We start from the raw sequence: 27083 nt of genomic DNA on the forward strand, positions 1-27083 counted from the left end.
GGCTACTGCAATAACCAGTGACAAATGACAGTATCTTGGACAGGGTGGTTAGTGGTGGAGCAGTAGGAAGGAATATCTGCTTTGAAAAGTAGACACAACCAGCTAACACTGTATATCTCTGGAAAGTAAAATTTGGTTGGAGTCAAGAAGAACTTTTATTATTCACTGCATTGATTGAATTTTATACTAAGCATAGTTTTTTAATTTAAATAACTTGTAAAATTTAAACCAAATTTAAAGGAAAATGTGAACGATTTGGATCCCATCCAGTGCATAGGTCCCATTCTAGAGAATAAGATTGTGGATAGTTTTTAATTTATTATTTGCATACATATATTACATATATATATATTGCTTTTGTAATAAGAAAAAAAGGCATTATTTAAAAAAAGAAAAGGAAAATGAAAGACAGAAATTCACACCAAATCAGGAGAGACTTTATAAGTGGGCAATTCTAATTAACTGAATCTATTTAATACCTAATATGCATTGCTTATAAGTACACTAGGCTCTGTAATTAGCTGAAAAAGAATACACAGATATATTTTAAATTATACTATTGAACAACTATTCAGAAAATTAAAACTTTTTTTAAAAAATCAAGCATCTCAAACTTTAGATACCTTACTATAGGCTTCTGCTCGACAAATATAGCTTTGAATATACGAAGGGTCATGTCTAATAGCCTCAGAAAAATATGAAGTGGCTTCAATGTAGTTATCCAGATGTAGCAGATATATGAGGCCAATATTTATATAAGCCAAAGTAATGGTTCTTCAAAAAAAAAATGACAAAGCAAAATATTCTTAGACATTTTAACTATTCCAAATGTTCTCCAATTATAAATGAACCTAATAAAATACATACAGCAATTTATTGAAGGGTTCATTCTCAGGGTTTTACTATAGCAAAGTAAATCAGTTAACTACCTTCTATTAAAAATTACAAACACCTTTATAAAATCCTTAGTAAGGAATAAACATCTGTAGGATTTGTCCTAGGAATAGATTTCCTAAAGCTTTCTTGACTCTTAGCAGTATTTCATTCTTCTTTACTTAATCTTGACTTACCTTGAATAACAAACTTAGTTGTCCTCAAAAGCTTTTGCCTCAGTCTATGTTCTATTTTCCCTAAGAAAGGGTGTGGAACAGTAAGAAACAGCAAGGCTTAGGGTTAAAAATTCTCTCCACAGAGTTATTAACCCAGCTGCTTTTCTATATCAAATAAATACTGTTTTTCTCTCTTAGAAACAAACAATTTTCAATGTAGAACTTTAGAAATTATGTTCCATGCCTCTATTCCAAAATGAAGAAACTACACATCCTTAGCCCAACTTTGTAGAAGTCCTGACCCTTTGCCGACTGCCCGCTTTCTGACTTTCTGCAACTGAAACTCACTTCTTTCTCTTCCTGACTCAGAAATATCCCAAAGAAAACCACTGTGGCCACTATGAAGCCATGCTCCATGACATTCCTAAATCAAGTTCCATGTTTACCCCAAAGAAGCTAAGTAAGCAGTCTGTCAGATGGCACAAAAATGGCATAATTTGTTAACCTTTCTGACAACTTCCATTTTAATGAATGCTCCTTTGGAAAAAAGGGGAATTATTTAATTAAATTCTGTTTTTACAGTCTGGTTTTCTGACTAGTGTATATAACCTTCAGTCTGTTTCTTCCTGAACCTATATTCTAATGGTATTTGCTTTTTTCTTCTGCGTTACTGAACAAAATGCAGTCAGAAGTTCTAAACAGAGGATTTCCTTCCATTGAGTCATATATTGTACATTGTAATGATATATCAAACATCATATTTTGCCATTATTTTAGAACTTGATGACAATTTTCCATGAACTTAACTTCAAAAAGTTCTAACCTGGTCATCCCCAAACTGCTCTTAATTACTGGTTGATTTTGTTATCCATGAATATAAACTCCCCTCAAACCCATTCAATCCCTAAAATTTGCAGAAGCAGCTGAGGCAAACAGATGTTGAGAACAGTCCTTATTTTGGAAGTAATCTTATTTTTGGAAGTAGTATTATAATTCTAGGATGACTTTATATTTGTCTCATTTTTACAAGGTTACTAATGATGAGGGGAGAAAGCTTTTTCTTGCATTTTTGGTATTTTCTTAATTTTATACAAAAGTGAAATCAGTAAAAATGAAAAAGAAAACATACCTTTCTAGACAAATAACGGCTTCAAAGTCACAAATTGCTAGCCACCAAAGTTTTAGATCTGCATAGAGTATGCCCCGATGCAGGAAACAACTAAGATTCTCGTAGCCATCATTTATGAGAGCTTAAAAATAAAGGTATATATCTTATTCAGGTTGTGAGCAATATCTGAGTTATATTTTATCCTATACTCCTTCCTACAGATTATTCTTATTTTTTAATATTATATAAAATAAAACATATCTATGGGTGTAATTCCTTGGTGAGTAAAAAATAGTACTCACATATAAAAGTATATTTGTTTATAAATAACAATATGATTATCCTGGTTCACAAATTCATTAGAGCTGGAAGACATCCTGGTGGTAATCTACAAATGAAAAGATTAAGGTCCACATTGCCCATGCAAACCAATGTCAAAGATGGGCCTAGAACCTAACCTCTGATTCACTTCAGTGAATTGCAGTTAGAAAGGTGCCATTACCCTTGATGGCCTGTTATTATCAGGTACACAGGAAAGCATCATTACTGGCCAAACAACAGGTACAAGCCCAGACTGGGACAGATAGCAGAGGCCAGGCTTATACACATAAACCAGGAAGCGCAGCTCAAAGAGACCACTCCAGTGCATAGACACCTTGGAGTTAAGGCAGGCAAGTTGACTATGCATGTCCCAAATAACAGAAGCACAGGGCACAAGTAACCTCCTCTCAGGGCTCCGGGTATGTGGTCCTCATCAGTGACCAGTCTAGTCAGTCAATCCTAAAGGAAATCAACCCTGAATATTCATTGGAAGGACTGATGCTGAAGCTGAAGCTCCAATACTTTGGCCACCTGACGTGAAGAGACAACTCACTTGAAAAGATCCTGAGGCTGGGAAAGACTGAAGGCAGAAGAGAAGAGGGTCACAGAGAATGAGATGGTTGGATGGCATCACCAACTCAATGGGCAGCAGTCTGAGCAAACTCCAGAAGACACTGAAGGACAGGGAAGCCTGTTGTGCTGCAGTCCATGGGATCACAAAGAATCAGACACGACTTAGCGACTGAACAACAGTCAGTCTAGAGGTCATCTCATGTTTCACCCTCAACTTTCAAAAACATGCAGTGAATTAGATGAGATTTACACAAAAAATAATCTACATCTTCCAAGTTTCTTGAGCACATTCTAGCTAAAAAGGGAAAGTTTTCCAAAAAAAAAGAAGATACATAATGTTCACAGGCTGGGACACAAATATTCAAAGTACTATATTCTGGGAAGTATATCCAGTATAAGCAATGATCACACAGATTAAGTAATCACTTGAAGGTCATTTGACTGCTCAGTTTACAGTATGACTGTCTAACAAGGAGAAAGTTAGCTGCAGTTTGGGTGGCTGCTCTAGAAAACAGAAACATTCTCTTTGGGGGGAAAAATGTATTAGAATTACTTAACCCCTCTGTGCACGGTTTTCTCATCAGTAAAATGGGGATGATAATAGTACCTACCTCACAGCATTATTCTGAAGAGTAATTGAGACACTCCCTATATAGCATTTCGAATAGTGCTGCCTGGAAAGTTTCAAAATGTCTAATGAATGTTAGATATAGCTTAGAGAAATATCTTGAGGGTCCATTTAATGAAAGATAAAACTCCTTAGGCTAACCTATAGGAAAGGACTGAGGCCAAAATAAAGTTGGTCAGCTCTGAATAATCAACTGACAAGGATTTGTATTATTGTGGTAGCATAGAAAAGAGGGGATAAGGAACCCAAGACATGGAGAAGAGGGAAATATGAGAAAGCGCCTTTTAGGAAGAACAGGAAGAAAGGGATTTGGCCAGATGGCAGATGTACAGGGCTGACAGAGACTAATAAAAGAGGAACCTTCAGAAATAAGGGTGTTTAACCTTCAATTTTAAATTAGCTGTGCTAACTTTATCCAACGACCCCTAAAATATTCAGTAACAGATGGTAACCATGAGAAGTGAACTGGTGAACCAAAATGGAGAATCAATCAGAGAGGAGTAATTAGATACAAAGATTACGAGAGAAGTGAACAAGAATCCTCAGTTCCAGGAATTGTTGGCAATGGAAAGGAGGACACTAGACTCCTCTCGGCACACAGAATGGGCTCTGAGTTATTTTATTTGCATATTCGTGGGAAGGGTGACTTCAGAAGTCAGATGGACTTAGAGATATCAATAAATGATCACCTGTTATTGACTTCCCTGAACAGCATTCTATTCTCTTCCTAAGGGTCTAGGGGTTTCCTTAAGCTCTAGATTCTGCCTCATCAAGGATGTCAGGATTCTAACACTTTGCACCCAGGTGAACACAGCCATGTCTGGAGTGTTGAACCCTGGCTGGAATTTGCCAGTAAGGATGGGCTAATTTATTCAGCTGGACACTGTTTACTGAGCACTTATTCTCTATCCAGAATTGTGCTGGACATACTTGGCGACCAAGAATGTACTGGCACATAGATAGAAATGGCCACTTTTACCTGTTGGCATCCTCTTACTGAGGATTCCCATTTTTAGTTTAAGGATTACAAAACTCAGAATTTGACTAATCCATCGGCTGGGCCTATGGAGTGGGACTCATCCCACCAGGAATATTCACTATCATTTTAGCAAGATGACTAGGAAATGGGCCTAGATTTCCAGAAATAGCCTCAGAAGTTCATATATAGAGATTTCTTTGATATGATATTCTCTCTTTGTCACTGTTATACACACGTAAACACACACACAATCACACACACTAAAAGGGAATGTTAGAAACACTTCTAGCTAAACTATTATAGCTTACAAGTATAAAATATATGTGCTATATAAATATACATTAGTGTGTGTATATATATATAACCATACAATGATACACATATTACATCAGTTATCCCACATTAGCATCCCACTCCATGAAAGTGAGCTGCTGAACCTCAGATTAAATCCCCATATATGTGCCACTGAAGGTGAAGTACCTGAAACACTATAATCCTGTAGCGCTCTAAGAGGGTTACTCTTCCTAAATAAGCAGGCCCTATAATACAATGCTAACCAGTTATTAGGCTCTAAGTGAACTGCAATAGAAAGATCTTGAACTGCTTGCTTATAAAAGTGCCGTTGAAAATATGTTCTCCCTCGGTACATCCTAAAAAAAGAGAAAAGTTCATTTTAACATGTACAGAAAAATATAAATTTTCTCTTTTTGGCAAACCTATAAAACTAATTTTATATCTGAATAACAATTGGTGGTTATTTCTCTTTGCTTCCCAGGAAAGTTTAGTCATAATGTTAACAGCAAAAGAGATATAAACTTTTTATAAATAAATATATATAATAAAATGCTTTCATTATAAACATATAATAAAATATTTATGCTTATTAATGTTATATATTAATTGTATGCTTATGAATGTATTATATCTCTTATATTTATCAGAGATGTGTGTCAATAAAATACACCCAAATAAATGGGAGCTTTCTCTATCTACATGCATAAAAGATATTGCATCAGTTTCATGAGTTGAATTCTATCTCCATTAATTTCTTTTTTTTTTTTCATTTATTTTTATTAGTTGGAGGCTAATTACTTTACATCATTACAGTAGTTTTTGTTATACATTGAAATGAATTAGCCATGGATTTACATGTATTCCCCATCCCAGTCCCCCCTCCCACCTCCCTCTCCACCTGATCCCTCTGGGTCTTCCCAGTGCACCAGGCCCGAGCACTTGTCTCATGTACCCAACCTGGGCTGGTTATCTGTTTCACCCTAGATAATATAGACGTTTCAATGCTGTTCTCTTGAAACATCCCACCCTCGCCTTCTCCCAGAGTCCACAAGTCTGTTCTATACATCTGAGTCTCTTTTTCTGTTTTGCATATAGGGTTATCGTTACCATCTTTCTAAAGTCCATATATATGTGTTAGTATACTGTAATGGTCTTTATCTTTCTGGCTTACTTCGCTCTGTATAATGGGCTCCAGTTTCATCCATCTCATTAGAACTGATTCAAATGAATTCTTTTTAATGGCTGAGTAATATTCCATGGTGTATATGTACCACAGCTTCCTCATCCATTCGTCTGCTGATGGGCATCTGGGTTGCTTCCATGTCCTGGCTATTATAAACAGTGCTGCGATGAACATTGGGGTGCACGTGTCTCTTTCAGATCTGGTTTCCTTGGTGTGTATGCCCAGAAGTGGGATTACTGGATCATATGGCAGTTCTATTTCCAGCTTTTTAAGAAATCTCCACACTGTTTTCCATAGTGGCTGTACTAATTTGCATTCCCACCAACAGTGTAAGAGGGTTCCCTTTTCTCCACACCCTCTCCAGCATTTATTGCTTGTAGACTTTTGGATAGCAGCCATCCTGACTGGCGTGTAATGGTACCTCATTGTGGTTTTGATTTGCATTTCTCTGATAATGAGTGATGTTGAGCATCTTTTCATGTGTTTGTTAGCCATCTGTATGTCTTCCTTGGAGAAATGTCTGTTGAGTTCTTTGGCCCATTTTTTGATTGGGTCATTTATTTATTTATTTTATGGTTTTTCCAGTAGTCATATATGGGTGTAAGAGTTGGACTATAAAGAAAGTTGAGCACCGAAGAATTGATGCTTTTGAACTGTGATGTTGCAGAAGACTCTTGAGAGTCCCTTGGACTGCAAGGAGATCCAACCAGTGGATCCTAAAGGAGATCAGTCCTGGGTGTTCATTGGAAGGACTGATGCTGAAGCTGAAACTCCAGTACTTTGGCCATATCATGCGAAGAGTTGACTCATTGGAAAAGACCCTGATGCTGGGAAGGATTGGGGGCAGGAGGAGAAGGGGACGACAGAGAATGAGAAGGCTGGATGCCATCACCGACTCGATGGACTTGGGTTTGGGTAGACTCCAGGAGTTGGTGATGGACAGGGAGGTCTGGCGTGCTGTGATTCACAGGGTCGAAAGAGTTGGACACGACTGAGCGACTGAACTGAACTGAACTGATTGTTGACTTAAAAAATATTCACAACCTATAAGTTGACAGTTATGTTTTATTTAGTGGGATTTTTTAGGACTTTAAGGTTTATTCAAGCTCAAGTAACCTTGAGAGAAGTGCTCTGAGGAGGTGAGGGTTGGGGGCAGGTTATACAGAAGTTTTGCAACAAAGAGCAGGTAGTCTGAATGTCAAAAGATTATTGTAAACTAAAGGAAAACCAGATATCTCAAGTTAAGGAATTTAGCACTTTTCTATGTTTGGAAAGATGCAAAGAAATAGAGAGCCAATGGGAATTTGCTGTACTATATGAGACAGGGAGCACAAATCCAGTGTGACAACCTAGAAGGGTGGGATGGGATGGGAGGTGGAAGGGAGGTTCAAGAGGGAGAGGATATATGTATACCTATGGTTGATTCACATTGATATATGGCAGAAACCAACACAACACTGCAGAGTAATTATACTCCAGTTAAATAGAAGTAAGTTTTTTTTAATATATTTTTTAAAAGTTTAGCTAGATTGCTATATTGCAAGGTCAGTATACATTTATCAACTGCATTTCTATATACCAGCAACAAAAAGTTTAAAATCAAATTATACTAATGTAGTACCTAAAATAAAACTAAGCAATATTGAATATATAGGAATAAAGAAAAAGATATACATAAGGCTTCTTTACAGAAATGACAGAACATTATTGTGTAAACGGAAATGACATAAAGAAAATGTATCGTAGGCATATATGAGAAGATTCAATATTGTTAGGATGTCAAATTTTCCCCTACTGCTCTATAAATTCATTGCAACCCCAATCAAAATACAAATGAATTACCATGGAAGTTAACATGCTGATTCCACTAACTTAAAACATACAAAATTGTGAAACTTTACTATTCTGATCAATAAAGAAGTCAATTTTCATATAGTTTGCATGCCTGCTTAGTCATTCAGTCATGTCCGATTCTTTGCAACCTCATGATTATAGCCCACCCCAGGCTCCTCTGCATGGGGATTCTCCAGGCAAGAATACTAAAGTGGGTTGCCATGCCCTCCTCCAGGGGATCTTCCCAACCCAGGGGTCAAACTCAGGTCTCCTGCATTACAGGCAAATTCTGTAACATCTGAGCCACAGGGAAGTCCAAGAATAGTCTATCCCTTCTCCAGGGGAACTTCCCAACCTAGGAGTTGAACCAGGGTCTCCTGCACTGCAGGCAGATTCTTTACCAGCTGAGCTATCAGGGAAGCCCTTCATATAGTTTAACCCCATTCAATGTGTTTGGAAATGCAAAACAGCCAAGGGAAGCTCTGACAATTTTGAAAGATCAAAAGAACTGTTCTATTGGATTTCATGACTTATTATGAAACTATAGTATTTAAGATAGTATAGTATTGGTGCAAAGATAGTTTTTTTTTCATTTATTTTTATTAGTTGGAGGCTAATTACTTTACAACATTGCAGTGGTTTTTGTCATACATTGACATGAATTAGCCATGGATTTACATGTATTCCCCATCCCAGTCCCCCCTCCCTAAAGATAGATTTTTAAAAACACCCCAAAATAGGGACTTCTCTAGCAACCCAGTGGTTAAGACTTCATCTTCCAATGTAGGGGGTGAGGGTTCAATTCCTGGTCAGGGAGCTAAGATCCCTCATGCCTTGTGGCCAAAAACTCAAAATATAAAAAAAACAGAAGCAATATTGTAACAAAGTTAATAAACCTTTAAAAATGGTCCATATAAAAAAAAAAAGAAAACCTCAAAATAGAAAAAGGACTAAGAGAGATCCACCCATACCTGGATCTTCATTTCCTACAAAGCTTACACTATAGAGCAATGGGAAAGTGACAGGCATTTTATTAAATGTTGCTGGGAAAATTGAATATGCATACAGAAAAAAATGAAATTTGTTCTCTGCTTCACAGCATATACAAAAATTGATTCTAGGTATACTGTAAATCTAAAGGCAAAATAATAAACTTTCTAGAAGATCAGACAGGAGAATATCTACATGACATACAAGTAGGAAAAACTTACTTATAATAAAGACAGGTAAAGCACTAATCTTAAAGAAAAAAATGTTATTCAATCAGATTATATTGTATTACATCTAAAAACTGTTTACCAAAAGACAATATTTAAAGAGTGCAATGACAATCCAGAGCTAGAAAAAAATAATTGCTATAAATACATCCAAAGGGCTCATATCAAGAATATGTTTTAGTTCATACAAATTAATAAAGAAAAAAGACCAACAACACAAAAGTTATGGATAACAAGACAAAGAAAATCCAAATGGTTAGTAAACATTTGAAACTGAATAATCATGTTTGTAATGAAGAAAATGAATATTCAAACTAAATAAGATAATACTTCATACCCACTAGGATGGCTAAAATTTGAAAGTTATAATAGTACCCAGTGCTGGTGTGGAGCCTGCGTAACTACTGGTAGTACAACCAGTTTGCAAAATTAGCTTGGCACTACAGCTGAACAATTGCATACCCTATGAATTAGGTATAGGAATGCAGGTATCCACTCCTACTTGTATATCCAACAGATATGCACATAATGTGTGTGATGTACAATAATGGTGAATGAAACCATATTTGAATTCATCAGTAGAATGGATAAATAAATTGTAATATATTCATGTCACTGAATATTATACAAAAATTAAAATGAACAAACTGGAGCCACATGCAATAATACATAATATTCAATGAAATAAAGCTAGAGATGAAAGAGTACTACCTTACAATTTTATTTATATAAAGTTCAAGAAAACAGCAAAACTAAGCTAAGAATGTTTAGGGACACATACTTATGTGCTGAAACTATAAAGAAATGTAAGTCAGGACAGTGGTTACCTTCTCAGAGAGGCAAAGGCAAAAGGAGGTGTGCTAGAAGTGTTTCTTGAGCTGGTGGTGGTTACATAAGCACTTACATTGTGATGTCAATATACTTTGCATATTTTTGAATGCATACTTTATTTTACTATAACAATGCTAATAGAAGACAAATAGGTATGACTATATATATGTTTTAAGCCTCTTCAAAACTAAATTTTTATTAAAAGAAAAGCAACAAAATGGAAACGAATTATGCACAATAAGGTTGGACGAACAAAGTTTAAAATCCAAGTTACAATAAGAAAGAATGGAAATCTATGTCAACAGTTCTCTGTACTGAATAAATACAGATATGAAAAGAAATCCAAAGAAACAAAATACAGGTCACTATTTTAAAAAATCGATAATGTAACTAGTCTTTAGAAAATGCAACTGAAACAACTCTAAATTATCACTTTTATGACTTTTAGGTTGAAATACTCACTACTCTTAGGGTATAGGTAAAAATCTTCATACACTAGTAGCTCTAAAACTTGATTCACTATTTTAAAGGGCTGTCTGATGTATTTCAAGCAATTTTCTTTCCTGAGAGCATATTTCAAATTTTTTTTCAAAAACCATATCTAAAATAATTCTTACCTTGCTTGAGAATTTTGGGGATCTATATTTAACAAGGCTGTAAAATCTTGTTCAGCTGCAATCCAGTTTTCATTTTCATAGTAGAATATTCCACGTTTAAATAATGCATCTGTTCTTTTGGGATCATAAAAGATACACTACATGGGGCAGGGGGAGGAGGAAAGTCACAGAAACATATCACATTATGAAAAAAAAAAATAAGCAAGAAAAGTATATAATCCCACAGGAAATTAAATAACTACAACCATTTTTTTAACTTCAGATTACATAAAAGCAAACTAAGATGCCAAAAGTTTCAGATTTGCATGTAAAGACCACGCCTTTAAGGAAATCCATTTGTCATCAAATTCTAGAAAGGGGAGGTTTTATTAAAAACAGAAACAAAATCCAGCACATATAAGAAGCCAAGGTTTCTTCCCGCCAAAGTTTTTATTAATAAAACCTTATAAGTAATTATTCAACTAGAGTAGGACTGGATTATATTGGATCTATCATAGCATTTTATTCCAATTAAAAGTGACACATACTAGACCACATTAAGGCTGACTCAATGAAATCAAATATGGATTTATTTAGCCCCTAAAATGGAGAAAAGAAATGAATTGGTATTGGCATGGCTCATTCATTTCACATTGACAAAGAAGGCAATAAGCAGACTAAATCATTGTAAACTCAGTTGTAAAGTTCCTTGCCTGTTGACAGTAGATGGGAAATTGAAGCACAGCAATTATGAAGTATTTTTAAAATAGGAAAAAAAACACTAAAGATTTTGATGTTTGACCTCAAGTTGCTGCAAGAGTCAATTTTTAAACTATTAATATCAGTGCTAGATAGAGGAAATGATCAGAAAAGATATCTTAACAACTTTAATTATCTTCAAAAGAGATTTATGTTCACTTCTAGACAAGAAGTTACCAAGTTATAACAATATTCTCTTGAAGCAAAAGAATGTCAGATATGTGGCTAACTATTATAAATTAAGAAACAGAGCAGTTAGGAACATGAAAAGTTAAACTGTTTAAATAACTTCTCAGTTGTACTAAGAACTAGAATTTAGAATTAAAACTCAGAAGCTCAAGGTTACAATTCTCCTGCAATCAGCGCAACATCTGCCTGACTATAGACTCCATTGGAGAAGGCAATGGCACCCCACTCCAGTACTCTTGCCTGGAAAATCCCATGGGCAGAGGAGCCTCGTGGGCTGTAGTCCATGGGGTCGCGAAGAGTCAGACACAACTGAGCGACTTCACTTTCACTTTTCACTTTCATGCATTGGAGAAGGAAATGGCAACCCACTCCAGTATTCGTGCCTGGAGAATCCCAGGGACTGGGGAGCCTGGTGGGCTTCCGTCTATGGAGTCGCACAGAGTCGGACACGACTGAGCGATTTAGCAACAGCAGCAGCATAAACTCCATACACAGGCTAACAAAAATTCACTCCCTCAAGGGATTCTCTGATATCTCCCAATCAAATATAAATTGCCCCATCATCAATAAATATTTCATTTATTAAGCTAAAGGCAAAGGAAAAGAGGGAAGATATACCCAATCAAATGCAGAGTTCCAAAGAATAACAAGGAGAGATAAGAAAGCCTTCCTCAGTGATCAATGCAAAGAAATAGAGGAAAACAATAGAATGGGACAGACTAGAGGTTTCTTCAAGAAAATCAGAGATAAATAGGGGACATTTCATGCAAAGATGGGCTTGATAAAGGACAGAAATGGTATGAACACAGCAGAAGATATTAAGAAGTGGCAAGAATACACAGAAAAACTGTGCAAAAAAGATCTTTACGACCCAGATAAGCATGATGGTGTGATCACTCACCTAGAGCCAGACATTCTGGAATGTGAAGTAAAGTGGGCCTTAGGAAGCATCACTATGAACAAAGCTAGTGGAGGTGATGGAATTCCAGTTGAGCTACTTCAAATCCAAAAAGATGATGCTGTGAAAGTGCTGCACTCAATATGCCAGCCAATTTGGAAAACTCAGCAGTGGCCACAGGACTAGAAAATTCAGTTTTCATTCCAATCCCAAAGAAAGACAATGCCAAAGAATGCTCAAACTACCACACAATTGCACTTACTTCACATGCTAGCAAATTAATGCTCAAAATTCTCCAAGCCAGGCTTCAACAGTATGTGAACTGTGAACTTCCAGATGTTCAAGCTGGATTTAGAAAAGACAAGAGGAACCAGAGATCAAATTGCCAACATCCATTGTATCATCGATAAAGCAAGTGAGTTCCAGAAAAACATCTACTTCTGCTTTATTGACTATGCCAAAGCCTTTGACTGTGTGGATCACAATGAACTGTGGAAAATTCTTCAAGAGATTGGAATACCAGACCATCTTACCTGCCTCCTGAGAAATCTGTATGCAGGTCAAGAAGCAACAGTTAGAACTGGACATGGAAAAACAAACTGGTTCCAAATCAGGAAGCGAGTAAATCAAGGCTGTATATTGTCACCCTGCTTATTTAACTGGTATGCAGAGTACATCATGAGAAACACTGGGCTGGATGAAGCACAAGCTGGAATCAAGATTGCCGGGAGAAATATCAATAACCTCAGATATGCAGACGAAACCACCCTTATGGCAGAAAGTGAAGAAGAACTAAAAAGCCTCTTGATGAAAGTGAAAGAGGAGAGTGAAAAAGTTGGCTTAAAGCTCAACATCCAGAAAACTCAGATCATGGCATCTGGTCCCATCACTTCATGGCAAATAGACGGGGAAGCAATGGAAACAGTGACAGACTTTAATTTTTTGGGCTCCAAAATCACTGCAAATGGTGACTGCAGCCATGAAATGAAAAGATGCTTGTTCCTTGGAAAAAAAGCTATGATCAACCTAGACAGCATGTTATAAAGCAGAGACACTACTTTGCCAACAAAGGTCCGTCTAGTCAAAGCTATGGTTTTTCCAGTAGTCATGTATGGATGTGAGAGTTGGACTATAAAGAAAGCTGAGCACCAAAGAATTGATGCTTTTGAACTGTGGTGTTGGAGAAGACTCTTGAGAGTCCTTTGGACTGCACGGAGGTCGAACCAGCCTATCCTAAAGGAAATCAGTCCTGATATTCATTGGAAGGACTGATGCTGAAGTTGAAATTCCAATACTTCAGCCACTTGATGCAAAGAACTGACTCATTAGAAAAGACCCTGATGCTAGGAAAGATTGAGGGCGGAAGGAGAAGGGTATGACAGAGGATGAGATGCTTGGATGGCATCACTGGCTCAATGGACATGAGTCTGAATAAGCTCTGGGAGGTTGGTGATAGACAGGGAAGCCTGGTGTGCTGCAGTTCACGGGGTCACAAAGAATCAAACACAGCTGAGCAGCTGAACAGAACTGATCATCTTTATTTCCATCACAGCATTCATCACAATTAGTAATTATATATTAGTATATATATATTTATTTCTTTAATATTTGTTCTTTATACCATAGGCTCCATGTAAGCATGAAACATTTCTGTTTTATTCACCAGGATTTATCCATTTTATTACCCAATGCCTTAGGCAATAAATATTTGTGAGTGAATGAATGAATGAGCCAGTAAGCAGTCTTTGAAGTAGATAGGTTTGCTGCAGAAGAAAATCACCAGATCTCAGTGTCAAGAAGTGGAAAATTATTTTCTCCACTGTTTGAAAGAAAGAAGTACACTTCAAAGGTTTCCTTATTCACTGCTTCATAGTCCCAAAGAAGACAGCTGGAAAGTCAAGGCTCCATCAAAGTTGCCTGAATGCTCCCATACCCAACTCTGATGGAAATCCATTCATTCAAAAATATCATTGATGTACTGTTAATATCAATTCCACTAATGAATATTCTATGATCTAGTCTAAAATAAATTAATTTTGACTATATAATGCATGAGAGAATTTCAACAATTTGTTATAAATTAGGATATCATGCTCTAAAACATATAAATATTTAATCAGATAATTTGTATTTATATAATTAGTATATCATGTTCTAAAATATACAAATATATAAATGGCAACATTATATGTAATACAGCTTACTTTAGAAAAGTCATCAATGGCCAGCATTTTGTTTTCTATTTCATACATCTCACCCCTCCTGAAGTACATATCGGCATCCATGGGCCTGCACTTGATTGCCTGAGTATAATTTAGAATTGCCAAAGTAATTTCATTTTTTTCTCTGAAAATTTCTGCTCTTGAAAAATATGCGTCTAAAGAAAATAGAGTAAAATTTAGTGTTACAGTCCTAAATTTTAAGAGATTAATCCTTCACCCTCCACAAAATGTAGTCTTACAAAAATGTATCTCTATTTTACTCTCTTTGTCATTTAATATTTGTTCTTTTGTTCAACAATGCAAAATTCATTCTCACAGACTGGATAAATACTTACATTAAAAGTGTTTCCATTTCAATAACAAAAATTGCCTTTTACCTTTTTATATATCTAAAACGTCTCATAATCTTTTAATGTTCACAGTAAAAAGTTATGGACTTTTAGCAGAGATCAGCATAGATTAAAAAAAAAAACATTTATTAAGCTCATGTTATATCTTAGGGGTATGTTGTGAGTGTTGGAGATACAAAGATGAATATGACATTTTCTTATTTCTCAAAAGTTCCATGCCTAGTCATTCAAATTGATTAGAGAATAGTACATAAACACAAAGCTATATATTTCATCCAACTGAGAAGTCCTAAGAATGGTAAAGAATCTGCCTGCCAATACTGGAGATTCAGGAGACACCAGTTCATTCCCTGGTTCGGAAAGATCCCCTAGAGGAAGAAATGACAACAGTATTCTTGCCTGGAGAATCCTATGGACAGAGGAGCTTGGTGGGCTGTAGTCATGGGGTCACAAAGAATTGGACACAACTGAGCAATTGAGCGTTCACACATGCAAAATTACTACAACTCTAATTCAGACTAAATTTGTGAATTACTTCCATAAAAATTGTAAGCTTATCTTACAAAATAAACAGTAAGAACCCAATTTATTGTAATGTTCCAAGGACATTAACATTTCAAACTATGATAAATATTTTTTAAAACAACAGGATCACGAAAGAGTCCTATATTTACAATGAAGTGAAGTGAAGTGAAGTCGCTCAGTCGTGTCCTACTCCTTGCCACCCCATGGACTGTAGCCTACCAGGCTCCTCCATCCATGGGATTTTCCAGGCAATGGTACTGGAGTGGGTTGCCATTTCCTTCTCCAGGGGATCTTCCAGACCCAGGGATCAAACCCAGGTCTCTGGCATTGTAGGCAGACGCTTTACCATCTGAGCTACCAGGGAATCAAGAATAAATTTAACTTAGGAAAGTTACAACCATTTGTGGAGACTTATATGTCTTGAATTATGTATCTTTTTACACTAAATGACCAAAGCTTGGTTTAAGATATGACTGCACAGACAACCCACCTGCATTATTTTTATTGTATTTATTTATAAAATTCAAGTCATCCAAAGCTTCATTAATTTTGTCTTGGAAAAGATAAATGAAATGTCGGTGCCAATAGGCATTGAGGAACAATGGCTCCAAGAATATAGCCTAGAAAATAGATGTATAAATTCCATTTAAATTGATCTAAGGGAAGATAGACTAGCAAATAAACTTTCACACATTGCTGACTTCAACAGCTTTATATGTGTATAGTATAATATGATGCCTCTGAATCTGACAAAATCTAGTGTTTTTAAGGCTAATTATTTGAAAATGCCAGAATTTTCTAATCCTATATACATAATACAAATATTCATTATTCAAAATTCTAGTAAAAGTTAATATATAATTATAAGCAAGGATAAATTGTTAGTATTATTATTTTGATTACATAAAACTTACTTCCTGTAGATCATTCATGGCACTCTGTAACTTTCCCAGTTTCCTATTAAGAGCTCCACGCCTACAATATAAAAATGCAGGATATTTCTTCTTACTATTTATTTCTTCAGTCAAGATCTCCACTTCAGACTCATAATGTTTAATGACTGCTGGAGGAAGACCACAGGTCAAAGAATCACTCAATTCTAGCTTTGGTGATTGTTTCACTCTTTCAGATGAGTCTTTGTCAACAGATATTTTAACTCTCGGGGTTGTCTTCTTTTGCTTAGGCTGAGAGATCATCTCAGGAGACCATGTTTGAGGATCACTATGTTCTAGAATTCTCTTAATTTGGGCACATTTGTCAGAATTTAAACCCAAAGGTACACTGGGACACCGAAGTACACGTTCATATAGTGGAACTCTGAGCAAATATTTCTTCTGTCCAGGAAGGATTCCGTGGGACACTGATCTAGTATGCAAAAGGGTGATTCTTAAATTACAGAAATATAATTTATATAACCAATAAATCAACTCAGTCATAATTACTATTTCTCTGTTATCAAAATAAAATTACATGGTACTTTTATGCAAATCAAGTCCTTCTGTTCATTCATTTAGATCGTGTGAAGAATCTATGTTGAGGTTATGAAAGCAGAAGATTGTTATTAAAGTTACAGTCTCTGTAAAGAACTGAATAAGGGGTCAGTGCTCCTTCCAGGCTAAATTTACATCCCCACCCCCAACCAGAGGAAATACAATCTCAGGAGAATTGAGGAGTTAAAACTTGATGTGCAAAAGGAAATGTATCCAAATGGTTGGCAAGGACATGAACTTGAAGAAGCAGGAAGAAGCAAAGATTTTACTCCACAGCAGACTAACAAAAAGACATCCCAGACTTCATCCCAAACTTCCTAGGCTATCAAATTAGATGACATCTAATACGCTTTCAAATGCTATGTTTCTAGAATCATCTCCGCAAACTCTCCATTTCCCACACAGTTTTCATTCAGTAGCATTTATTGTATGCTGGTGCTGTTATAGCCACGTGAGAAAATAAACATGCTCTATCGAAAGGAAAAAAAAATTAAACCCCATCATTTCATAAATATTTACCAAGTGTGTACTACGAGAAAGGCCTGTGCTAAAAGAAGGAGAAAAAAGTGAGAAAAGTCAGTATCCTTCTGCTTCCTTATTCGGTGACACTCCACTCCTCTCTACACTCCAGTGCAAGCCTCCATCATCTCTTCTGTCTAGAGAATGCTGCTAAGTCACGTCAATCATGTCCAACTCTGTGTGACCCCATAGACGGCAGCCCACCAGGCTCCCATCCCTGGGATTCTCCAGGCAAGAATACTGGAGTGGCTGCCATTTCCTTCTCCAGTGCATGAAAGTGAAAAGTGAAAGTGAAGTCGCTCAGTGGAGTCCAACACTTCGTGACCTCATAGACCTAGCAGGCTCCTCCGTCCATGGGATTTTCCAGGCAAGAGTACTGGAGTGGGGTGCCATTGCCTTCTCCAGTCTAGAGTATAATAACATCTTAAATCCCTGCTTGTACTCTTAGTTTCATCCATTCTCCACACAGCAGCCAGTATGTTTTGTATTTTTTTTTAAACAAATGTAAATCAGATCATGTCAGTACCTCCAAGAGCGTACCCTAGTACCTAGAACACAAATCAAACTTTTCATCATGGCCTACAAGACAACAAGATGAGACCCCAGCAAATATCTCTAATAACACTACTCTCTCGCCTCCCACTGTTCCAGGCTTAGGGCAAGCCTCAAAGCATTGCATTTTCCAGTCCTTCTGAGTGGCTGACTCCTTCTCAATTCCTATTTCTGGTCAAAGGTCACCCTGGAAAGACCATCTGTGCCAAACAGATCTCATTTCCACCTCCACATTTATCTCTATTCTCTACCTTGTCCTTTGCCCTAGAGTACTAGTCTGTACAGACTATATACGTAGGAATACTTGCTTTCTTCTAATCAAGTATGTTCAATTAGGAGTCCTGAAAAGGGAGTTCAAGTGAGGTCAGAGTATTCCTCCGGGCCCCTCCTGAGAGGTTGCCTCAAACTAGCCATGATTTTTGACCAAAGTTCACTACTTCTTTCAAGGAAATCCTTTCCATAAAATTCCTTTCTTCCAGGTTCTAGTAATCATCCTCTCTTTTTGTCCTCTCATACTGAGGGGTAGAGACTGGCTCTATTATTTCGAGCCCCAGGATAGCACTCTATCATTTGTGATTTTCCTATGCCCACATCTTTGTAAACTGCCATTTGGTATCCCTCTCTAGAATTATTCTAAATTGAGAGTGCTATCTATTTACTCCTGGGGCCCTGACTGATAAATTAATTGGCACCAGAGATGGGCCCAGGAAAAACTATGGTTTATAGTCAAAGCTATGGTTTTTCCAGTAGTCATGTATGGATGTGAGAGTTGAACCATAAAGAAGGTGGAGCCTGAAGAATTGATGTTTTTGAACTGTGGCGTGAGAGAAGACTCTTGAGAGTCCCTTGGACTGCAAGGAGATTCAACCAGTCCATCCGGAAGGAAATCAGTCCTGAATATTCATTGGAAGGACAGATGCTAAAGCTGAAACTCCAATACTTTGGCCACCTGATGTGAAGTGCTGACTCATTAGAAAAGACCCTGTGGCTGGGAAAGATTGAAGCCAGGAGGATAAGGGGACAACAGAGGACAAGATGGGTGGATGTCATCACCAACTCAAGGGACATGAGTCTGAGCAAGCTCTGGGAGATGGTGAAGGACAGGGAAGCCTGGTGTGCTGCAGTCCATGGGGTCACAAAGAGTCAGACATGACTGAGCAACTGAACAACAACCAGAGACGGACCCAGGAAATATACATACAAAAGGATCCTTCAATGAGTGAATTATAAAACTAAGACCCAAACCATAATATATTTCTTAAACTATAACAAATGTTGATTAAACGAGACCTTTTAAGAATTTTTGGAGGCTTGGATAACTCATCATACACAAGTGTAAGTTTACTGAGCCTCAGTCCTCTCCTCCGTCTCATCTTCTTTTTCTTGGGATAAACAATGTAAGTAATGCCAGCTTGTCGAGATGCTTCAATGAGAGTGTAAGACAGGTCTCTTGAACCATATCTGCCATGCATGTAGTCTAAGATAGAATCTATATTTTCTTTCTCAGAGACAGATTCCTTAGTTTCGTTTTGCTCAGTCATCCAACGCTCCAACTCCTTTGCTTTTTGAAGCGTCACCTCTTTTATATTGCTTTGCATGTCATCCTGAATCCCTGATAGAACTGTGGTCTCCTCCTTAATCAACTCAACTGCAGATTTTACTCTCTTATTCATAAGGAAACAAAAAATTGAAAAATATAAAATCAATTTAGTTGCTATACATTTTAAATTAATTCAGTTATAATTACTGTTAATGTAATTTGGTCACTATTGAAAAATTTCAAATCATCTATTCTTGATGTATTTCAAGTGAGCTTATAAGTTAACAGTGGGTTAGTTAAAGCAAAGTACAATAATTTGGTCACATGACATTTCATTAGCTATATAAAAATAACACCATAAAGTATATATGAATTGTGATTTTATATATTATTAATTTAAAGAGAACACTCTTTACATATCCAAATAAAGTATATGCTCTACTTGTAGTTTAATGCAAAAAAATGGTGAGTGAAGTGAAAGGTGCTAAGTCATATCCAACTCTTTGCTACCCCATGGACTATATAGTCCATGGAATTCTCCAGACCAGAATACTGAAGTCCCCAGTGGGTAGCCATTCCCTTCCCCAGGGGGTCTTTCCAACCCAGGGATTGAACCCAGGTCTCCCACATTGCAGGTGGATTCTTTACCTGCTGATCCACCAGAAAAGCCCAAGAATACTGAAATGGATAGCCTATCCCTTCTCCAGCAGATCCTCCCAACCCAGGAATCAAACCGGGGTCTCCTGCATTGCAGGCAGAGCAAAAATTATTAAAATGTCTCACTTCAATAAATCAATTTGTAAGTCTATTTTCAAAAGCACCTTAATAACACTGAATTCCTATACTTAGTATTCAATTATTTTCAATTTAATATTTATAGGCTTACATAACAGAATTTCAACCTAATATTCATTTTATCTAATCATTAGAGAATCAACTTAATTTTCAATAATGATATTAATATTATAATACATTAGTGAATAATTTTTAATAATTATGCATTAGTATTTGAAACTCTAACAACATTCATTACAAATAAAAGAGAGATTAGCTCCAATCCTTTGATATAGCATTTCTTGCCTATTGAACTACTGTCAATAAATAATTGCATTTAATTTTGCTAGTAAATAACTCATTACAGAAATATTTTTCTTAACAGTGAATATAGACCCAAATTCCAAACACAAATAACAATTCCATACAAGCTAGTTGTATATTTTAAGATGTAATAAAATGTAATAGAGATATTGACCTTCTCTGTGACTTACTATATATACTTTCCTCATGTCAAGAAACTGTATTTAACTCAATATGGACTTAAAACAGAGAACAGAGAAATACCGACTATAGAATATATATACGTGTACATATATATATATCAAAAAATAAACATATGTATGTACCAAGAAAAAGTAGAATATGCCTGAAAAAAGTAAAACATAAAATTATTCTTCAAATAATTTTTCTGGCCCTTTCCCTCTTCTCCTTCTGGGACCTCTATAATGTGAATGCTATTCTGCCTGATGTTGTACCAGAGGTCCTTTAAGGTATCCTCACTTTTTTAAATTCTTTTTTCGTTTTTCTGCCTAACAATGATCTCCGTTGCTTTTCCCTCTTGCTTGTCCTTCATGCTTCTCCTTCATCCAGTTTGCTGTTTTAACTCTTTAAGTATATTTTTCAGTTCAGTTATAACTTGTGTTCAGTATTTTCTTACATTTTCTGTCTCTTTATCTCCCAAATTTGGTGAGCATCTTTTGACTGTGACGTTGAACTCTTTAGGAACACATTCCTGTCTCTGCACTTGGCCTGATTCTCTGTGTTCTATACGAATGAGGCAAACCAGCACCTCTCCCAGGCCTGAAGGAGTCTTGAGTAGGAAATGATCCATGGGACCCAGAAGCACAATCTCCCCCAGCACCTGAGCCAGGTTCTTCGAGGGTGCTCCGGTGGGTGCTGTGATCACCTGCCAGTTACTGCAAGGCTGCAGCCGCTGCAGAGAGAGCAAGGCTTGGTGCACTAGCTCGCCCAGCCCAGCTGGGGCACGGCTGCTGTGGCACAGGCGGGTGGGACTTGGGACAGTTGCCCTGCACGACACAGCTGTGTCACAGGGTTTGCAGAGTTTGGTACACTCACCCAACCCAGTTCCAATATAGCTGCTGCACAAGGTATGTGCTGGAGCATGCCCGTTGGGACTAGCAGGTTATAGGGAGAACGCCAAAAATGGCACCCACCAGCTCCCTCATCAGTAAACTAGAATGATTTAAAAATGGTGCCCACCAGCACATCTGAAGTCCCAACAGGTTTCCGCCTCTCCAGCAGCTGCTATAAGATCAGTAAGTAGGTGTCCCTCACTTGTGATCGATGCCTTAAAACAGTGAGCCTGGCACACCAGGGAACCAGGTCACGAGGAAGGGAGGGCTTCATGTACTCCCACCATTTCTTCCGCCTTCAGTCTCTACGCCTTTTGCAGAGCTTCCAACAGTGCTACGCTGGGACAGAGCATCTGGAAGTTCACAACCTGGAGCCACCATGAGGAGGGCCCATGGAAGCATATTCCATTTTCAGCAGAAAACAAGTGGAGGTTACTAACTATGATGACTTTGCTCTTTGGGTCTGGATTTACTGCACCTTTCTTTACAGTAAGACACCAACTGCTTAAGAAGTAATCCATGAGACAGACATGAAGAGGATCATATTAAGAGGTGCAATCTCTGAAAAAAGGATTAAACACTCGAACTCAGCATCCTAGATTTGTTTGTAAATAAACTGACAGCATAAAACAAACTGTGAGCTCAACGCAAGTGGCAGATCAATATATAAGTGACTTGACTTATAATATACCAAGTAAAGTCAGGGTTTCCCTTGTGGCTCAGCTGGTAAAGAATCCACCTGCAATGTGGGAGACCTGGGTTGGATCCCTGGGTTGGGAAGATCTCCTGGAGAAGGGAAAGGCTACCTACTCCAGTATTTTGGCCTGGAGAACTCCAATGGGGTGGCAAAGAGTCGGACAGGACTGAGCGACTTTTCACTTTCAAGTAAAGTCAAAGTGATTATGAGACACTTCCAAGAGATGTGGAAAACCTTAAATTGGCACTAACCACAACAATTTTACAGAGGCTACCAAATTCTCAGTGAAGTCCAAAATTTCAATCAACTCTGTATGAATCAAATGATCGTGCTATTTTAGGAAAGCAAAGAAAAAGCATAGGTGGTGATTATTACTAGAAATGTGAACATTTACTTTCAATAACAAAAACTGAAAAATTATCATACCTTTAATTGAGGAGACTGTGTGCTGAAATGTTTTTGGACATTTTCAAATGATGCAGCTTTTCTCAGGAAAAAAAGCTGTAAAATAGTCAAATGACAAATACACATTGATTGACTCTACATGCTATTTGGTAAACTAAAATATCAGATGAAAATTGGCTAGTGATAACTGAGTTAATTCATGAAATGCAGAAATACTAATTAAAATACAGGTTCTTACTGATTTTGAAATCACTATGTTCAAACATAGGGTCAGAACTTAAAATCCATCAATTTAGTAGTAGTTCAGTGGTTCAGTTGCTCAGTCATGTCCGACTCTTTGCAGCCCCATGGACTGCAGGATGCCAGGCTTCCCCGTCCATCACCAACTCCTGGAGTTTATCCAAACTCATGTCCATTGACTCCAACTATCTCATACTCTGTTATTCCCTTCTCCTCCCACCTTCGATCTTTCCCAGCAACAGGGTCTTTTCGAATGAGTCAGTTCTTCACATCAAGTGGCCAAAATATTGGAGTTGCAGCTTCAGCATCAGTCCTTCCAATGAATATTCAGCCTGATTTCCTTTCAGATGGACTGGCTGGATCTCCCTCTGTCTAAGGGACTCTCAAGAGTCTTCTCCAACACCACAGTTCAAAAGCATCAATTCTTTGGCACTCAGCTTTCTTCATAGTCCAACTCTCACATGCATACATGACTACTTTAAAAACCATAGCTCTGACTAGATGGATCTTTGTTGGCAAAGTAATCTCTCTGCTTTTTAATATGCTGTCTAGGTTGGTCATAACTTTTCTTCTAAGGAGCAAGCATATTTTAATTTCATGGCTGCATTCACACAGATACTACTTACCATGAGAGCTATTAGACTAAAAGAGTTGGGAAGTACTACCACATCAGATAGGGTGGAAAGTACCAAAACTGACATGTTTCAGGTATGATGGTGGAAAAAGACATGAAGTAGTAACTGTAATTCACAGCAGCTGTAACAATGACTGTAAGGATAGCATGAATCAGGTGTAAAGAGAGCACAGGAGAGGCAGAGGTCAGTTCAGAATGAGAAGGAACCTGGACTGACCAGCTAGAAGAGGTATCATTAGCTGTGAAAGGTAGTGACATTTTCACTGTGTGACTGAGAATGGGTTGAGAACATGCCAGGCCAACGGAATAGCCTAAACAAGCACAGAGAAGTGTCTAAGCGCTGGGATGTTAGTCCCCAAGGACTGTGGTGCAAGCAGAGAACAGAGTACATGTAGGTTACACGGACGCAGAGGCACAATGGGTGGTAAGACAGAAAACACAGCCCAGGCCACATTATGAGGCTTAGATAAGCATTCTGACTTTGACAGGTGATGTTATTCAGTTTGTTGAGATTGAGTGGTATAATTATACCTGTGTTTTAAGAATATTGCAAGGGGCAACAGGGAGGTTAGATTAGAAACAGCTATTAAAAACAGGAATACCTGACAGGTTAGGTACCAGTAATGCTACTACAATAGTCCATGCATTCCAAACTAGAAAGTGTTATTTATTGGTTCAATTAATTTTTATGTGATGGTCACTGTTCTAGGTGCTGTTGATAAAAAACAAGAACAATATGACATCCATATCATTCAGACTGATGAGAAATAACATGCTCAAACATACATGAGGACAAATATTTAATAAGATAGTTATCTATATTAAAATAGCAAAAGTGACCTACATTAAATAGAAACATTACCCCCAAAAAATATATCACCTGACTGTATGGGGAATACAGAAAGAGGCATACAACCATATTAAACCTAGTGTAATTGACTAGAATAGGGATCTGATTTATCCCAGGTTAATAAGACTCTCTATTCTATGGCACTCAGCATCCTAAGATATCATCAAGGGGAGTAGAGGGCTGGAGGCCTAAAGGAAAGAAAAATAAAACCATTTCCTCTTAGTCCCTCATAAAGTTCAGGATATTTATTAAGCCAGTGATATAAATTTCATACCTGTCTTCTTCCCTCAATCGCTATCTCTTTTCTCTCCAACTGTGCTTATTATTTATTTTACTTAGATACACTTTAGTGACTATAAAATCATGGGCACAAGTCCAGTCACCACTTAAGAGAATTCTGTGTTACTCTGTTTCATAGCCATAAACAATCCCCTCCCCTCATTTGGTAAAAAGATTCATAAACATGTTCCTTTGATCACTTAAGACCTGGGCAAGCAGTGACGAATGATGGAAAAACCAGACATTTTAGGAATTTCAGTAAAACTCACAAAAGATATCCTACTACTGATTAGTAAATAACATATTCTGAGTGTCATAAAGACAGCATATTGGAAAAAGAGGAAATATGTCCTTCACAAACATTCTGGTGAATGCACTGAGGCATTTCCCGGAATGAGAAAGCGTCAAGAAATTACTTCTGAAATCACTAGAAATAATATCTAAACTGTTGGAAGACAAGGACACCAACCCATAATTCAGACTAAAAATTATACTTACCCTGGAACTTTTCCTATGCTGATTTAAAGTAATGATACTTTCCTTGCTTTCAGACACAAATTTCTCAATTAAAATTCTGCTTGTTTGTGCACTCTGTGATAAAAGATAACAGTTTAAAACTATATAGTAGAATACTTTTAATTCAGAGCCTATGATTACTGTTGCTACATACTAAAATGTTATTACCAAAACAGCAATACGCAGGAAAGTATAATTCTAGAAAAAAAAAAAAACATAGATCAAAGTCCAGCTGCAACCTTAGTATTTGGCTAAAACCCACAATATGGCTTTGGTGTTGGACCTTAGTCAAACTGATACTTCTACATTATTTCTTACATTCTTGGACTCAGGACAATCAATGATCCTGTGACCTCATAGAGTGTTGTTGACTCTCTTCAGCATATCAACCTCAGGATTATGAACAAAACATGCTATTTAGAGTTATTATCACTATGTGACTATTCACTGACAAATACAAGCAAACATTCTAAATATTAACTGGAATGAAAATTTCCTTAAATGCTTTATAGTTTGAATTGTATCAGTCAGTTAGATGATATATATATTTACTGCTGCAACGTAAACTGCTGCAATAGTTATGATTATTATTAAATGTGCTACTTCTCTATCTTGTAACCAGTGATTTGGATATACAGAAACAACTATAAGATCTAAGTTCCATAGGATTCATGGTGAAGTAAATCATGCTGCTGCTTTGTTTGATGAAATTTTTATATCTCAACCAGCATTTTAAAAATTTTAAATATTTATTCAGTAGAAAATGAACTTTTAAAAGTAAGATGTAATTATTACTGAGAATGTAACAGATATGGAGAAGGCAGTGACTATTTTAGTTATTATCAGTATTGAGGTTCTGGTCATCCTCTCTGCTATATTTTTGGAAAACAGTTATAGCACAATGCAACGTAAAAGAATTACTGGATATTGCAGAAAGATACCTTGTCACTTTCATCATTATTCTTCAAAGATAAATTATCTGATGCACAAGTATTTTGGAATTATTTTGCCATATGCTTACACAAAATATTCAAATATGGTGGAATAGCAGATATTACATTTTAAAAGAATGCTTTTAATAATAACAAAGACAAAAACCCTAACACTGTATTTTATATCAAAACAGCAGAACTAACAATCAATGGCTGCTTTGTAAAAAGACAATGTGGTTCATATGTCGGAACCTATCAGTATATTGCTCATACTAGCATGCTTTGAGAGGGCAATTACAGTAGTGCTCACATATATGTGATGTAAAAATTCTGCTCTATTACAGGAATATTGCTAAAATTAATATGGTGCAATAAAAGCTGGGATGCAGATGGAAATGGAAACAGTTTTGCTACCTTAAAAGTCAATTATGACTTCCACTTTTAGTTATGGCAGGCTAGGTAATTCTAGGAGATCAAACCAGTCAATTCTAAAGGAAATCATCCCTGAATATTCATTGGAAGGACTGATGCTGAAGCTCCAATACTTTGGCTATCTGATGTGAAAAGCTGACTCATTGGAAAAGACCCTGATGCTGGGAAAGATTGAGGGCAGGAGGAGAAGGGTGCAGCAGAGGATGGTTGGATGGCATCACTGACTCCATGGACATGAGTTTCAGCAAACTCTGGGAGACAGTGAAGGACAGGGAAGCCTGACACACTACGG

General features: G+C 37.0%; 1 protein-coding gene and 1 pseudogene across 3 annotated transcripts in view; one reads left to right on the top strand and one right to left on the bottom strand.

Moving 5' to 3' along the window:
• TTC6 (tetratricopeptide repeat domain 6) overlaps positions 1–27083 on the bottom strand; it is a 205806-nt gene that overhangs the window by 70054 nt on the left and 108669 nt on the right. For 2 of the 3 annotated variants that reach the window (XM_070478004.1, XM_070478005.1), the window contains exons 9-18: positions 25410–25502; positions 22930–23004; positions 19407–19780; positions 16470–16920; positions 16046–16175; positions 14663–14835; positions 10634–10770; positions 5139–5308; positions 2179–2299; positions 624–774 (exon numbers count right to left, since the gene is read on the bottom strand). In XM_070478004.1, the coding sequence (XP_070334105.1) occupies positions 624–774; positions 2179–2299; positions 5139–5308; positions 10634–10770; positions 14663–14835; positions 16046–16175; positions 16470–16920; positions 19407–19780; positions 22930–23004; positions 25410–25502 (1875 nt within the window). The remainder of the gene's footprint in view (positions 1–623; positions 775–2178; positions 2300–5138; positions 5309–10633; positions 10771–14662; positions 14836–16045; positions 16176–16469; positions 16921–19406; positions 19781–22929; positions 23005–25409; positions 25503–27083) is intronic. The other variant, XM_070478006.1, reaches the window with a different exon arrangement.
• Positions 21923–22322, top strand: LOC110152785 (cytochrome c oxidase subunit 7C, mitochondrial pseudogene; annotated as a pseudogene).

This window comes from Odocoileus virginianus, chromosome 16 (genome assembly GCF_023699985.2).
Source record: "Odocoileus virginianus isolate 20LAN1187 ecotype Illinois chromosome 16, Ovbor_1.2, whole genome shotgun sequence".
Taxonomy (NCBI): Eukaryota; Metazoa; Chordata; class Mammalia; order Artiodactyla; family Cervidae; genus Odocoileus; species Odocoileus virginianus.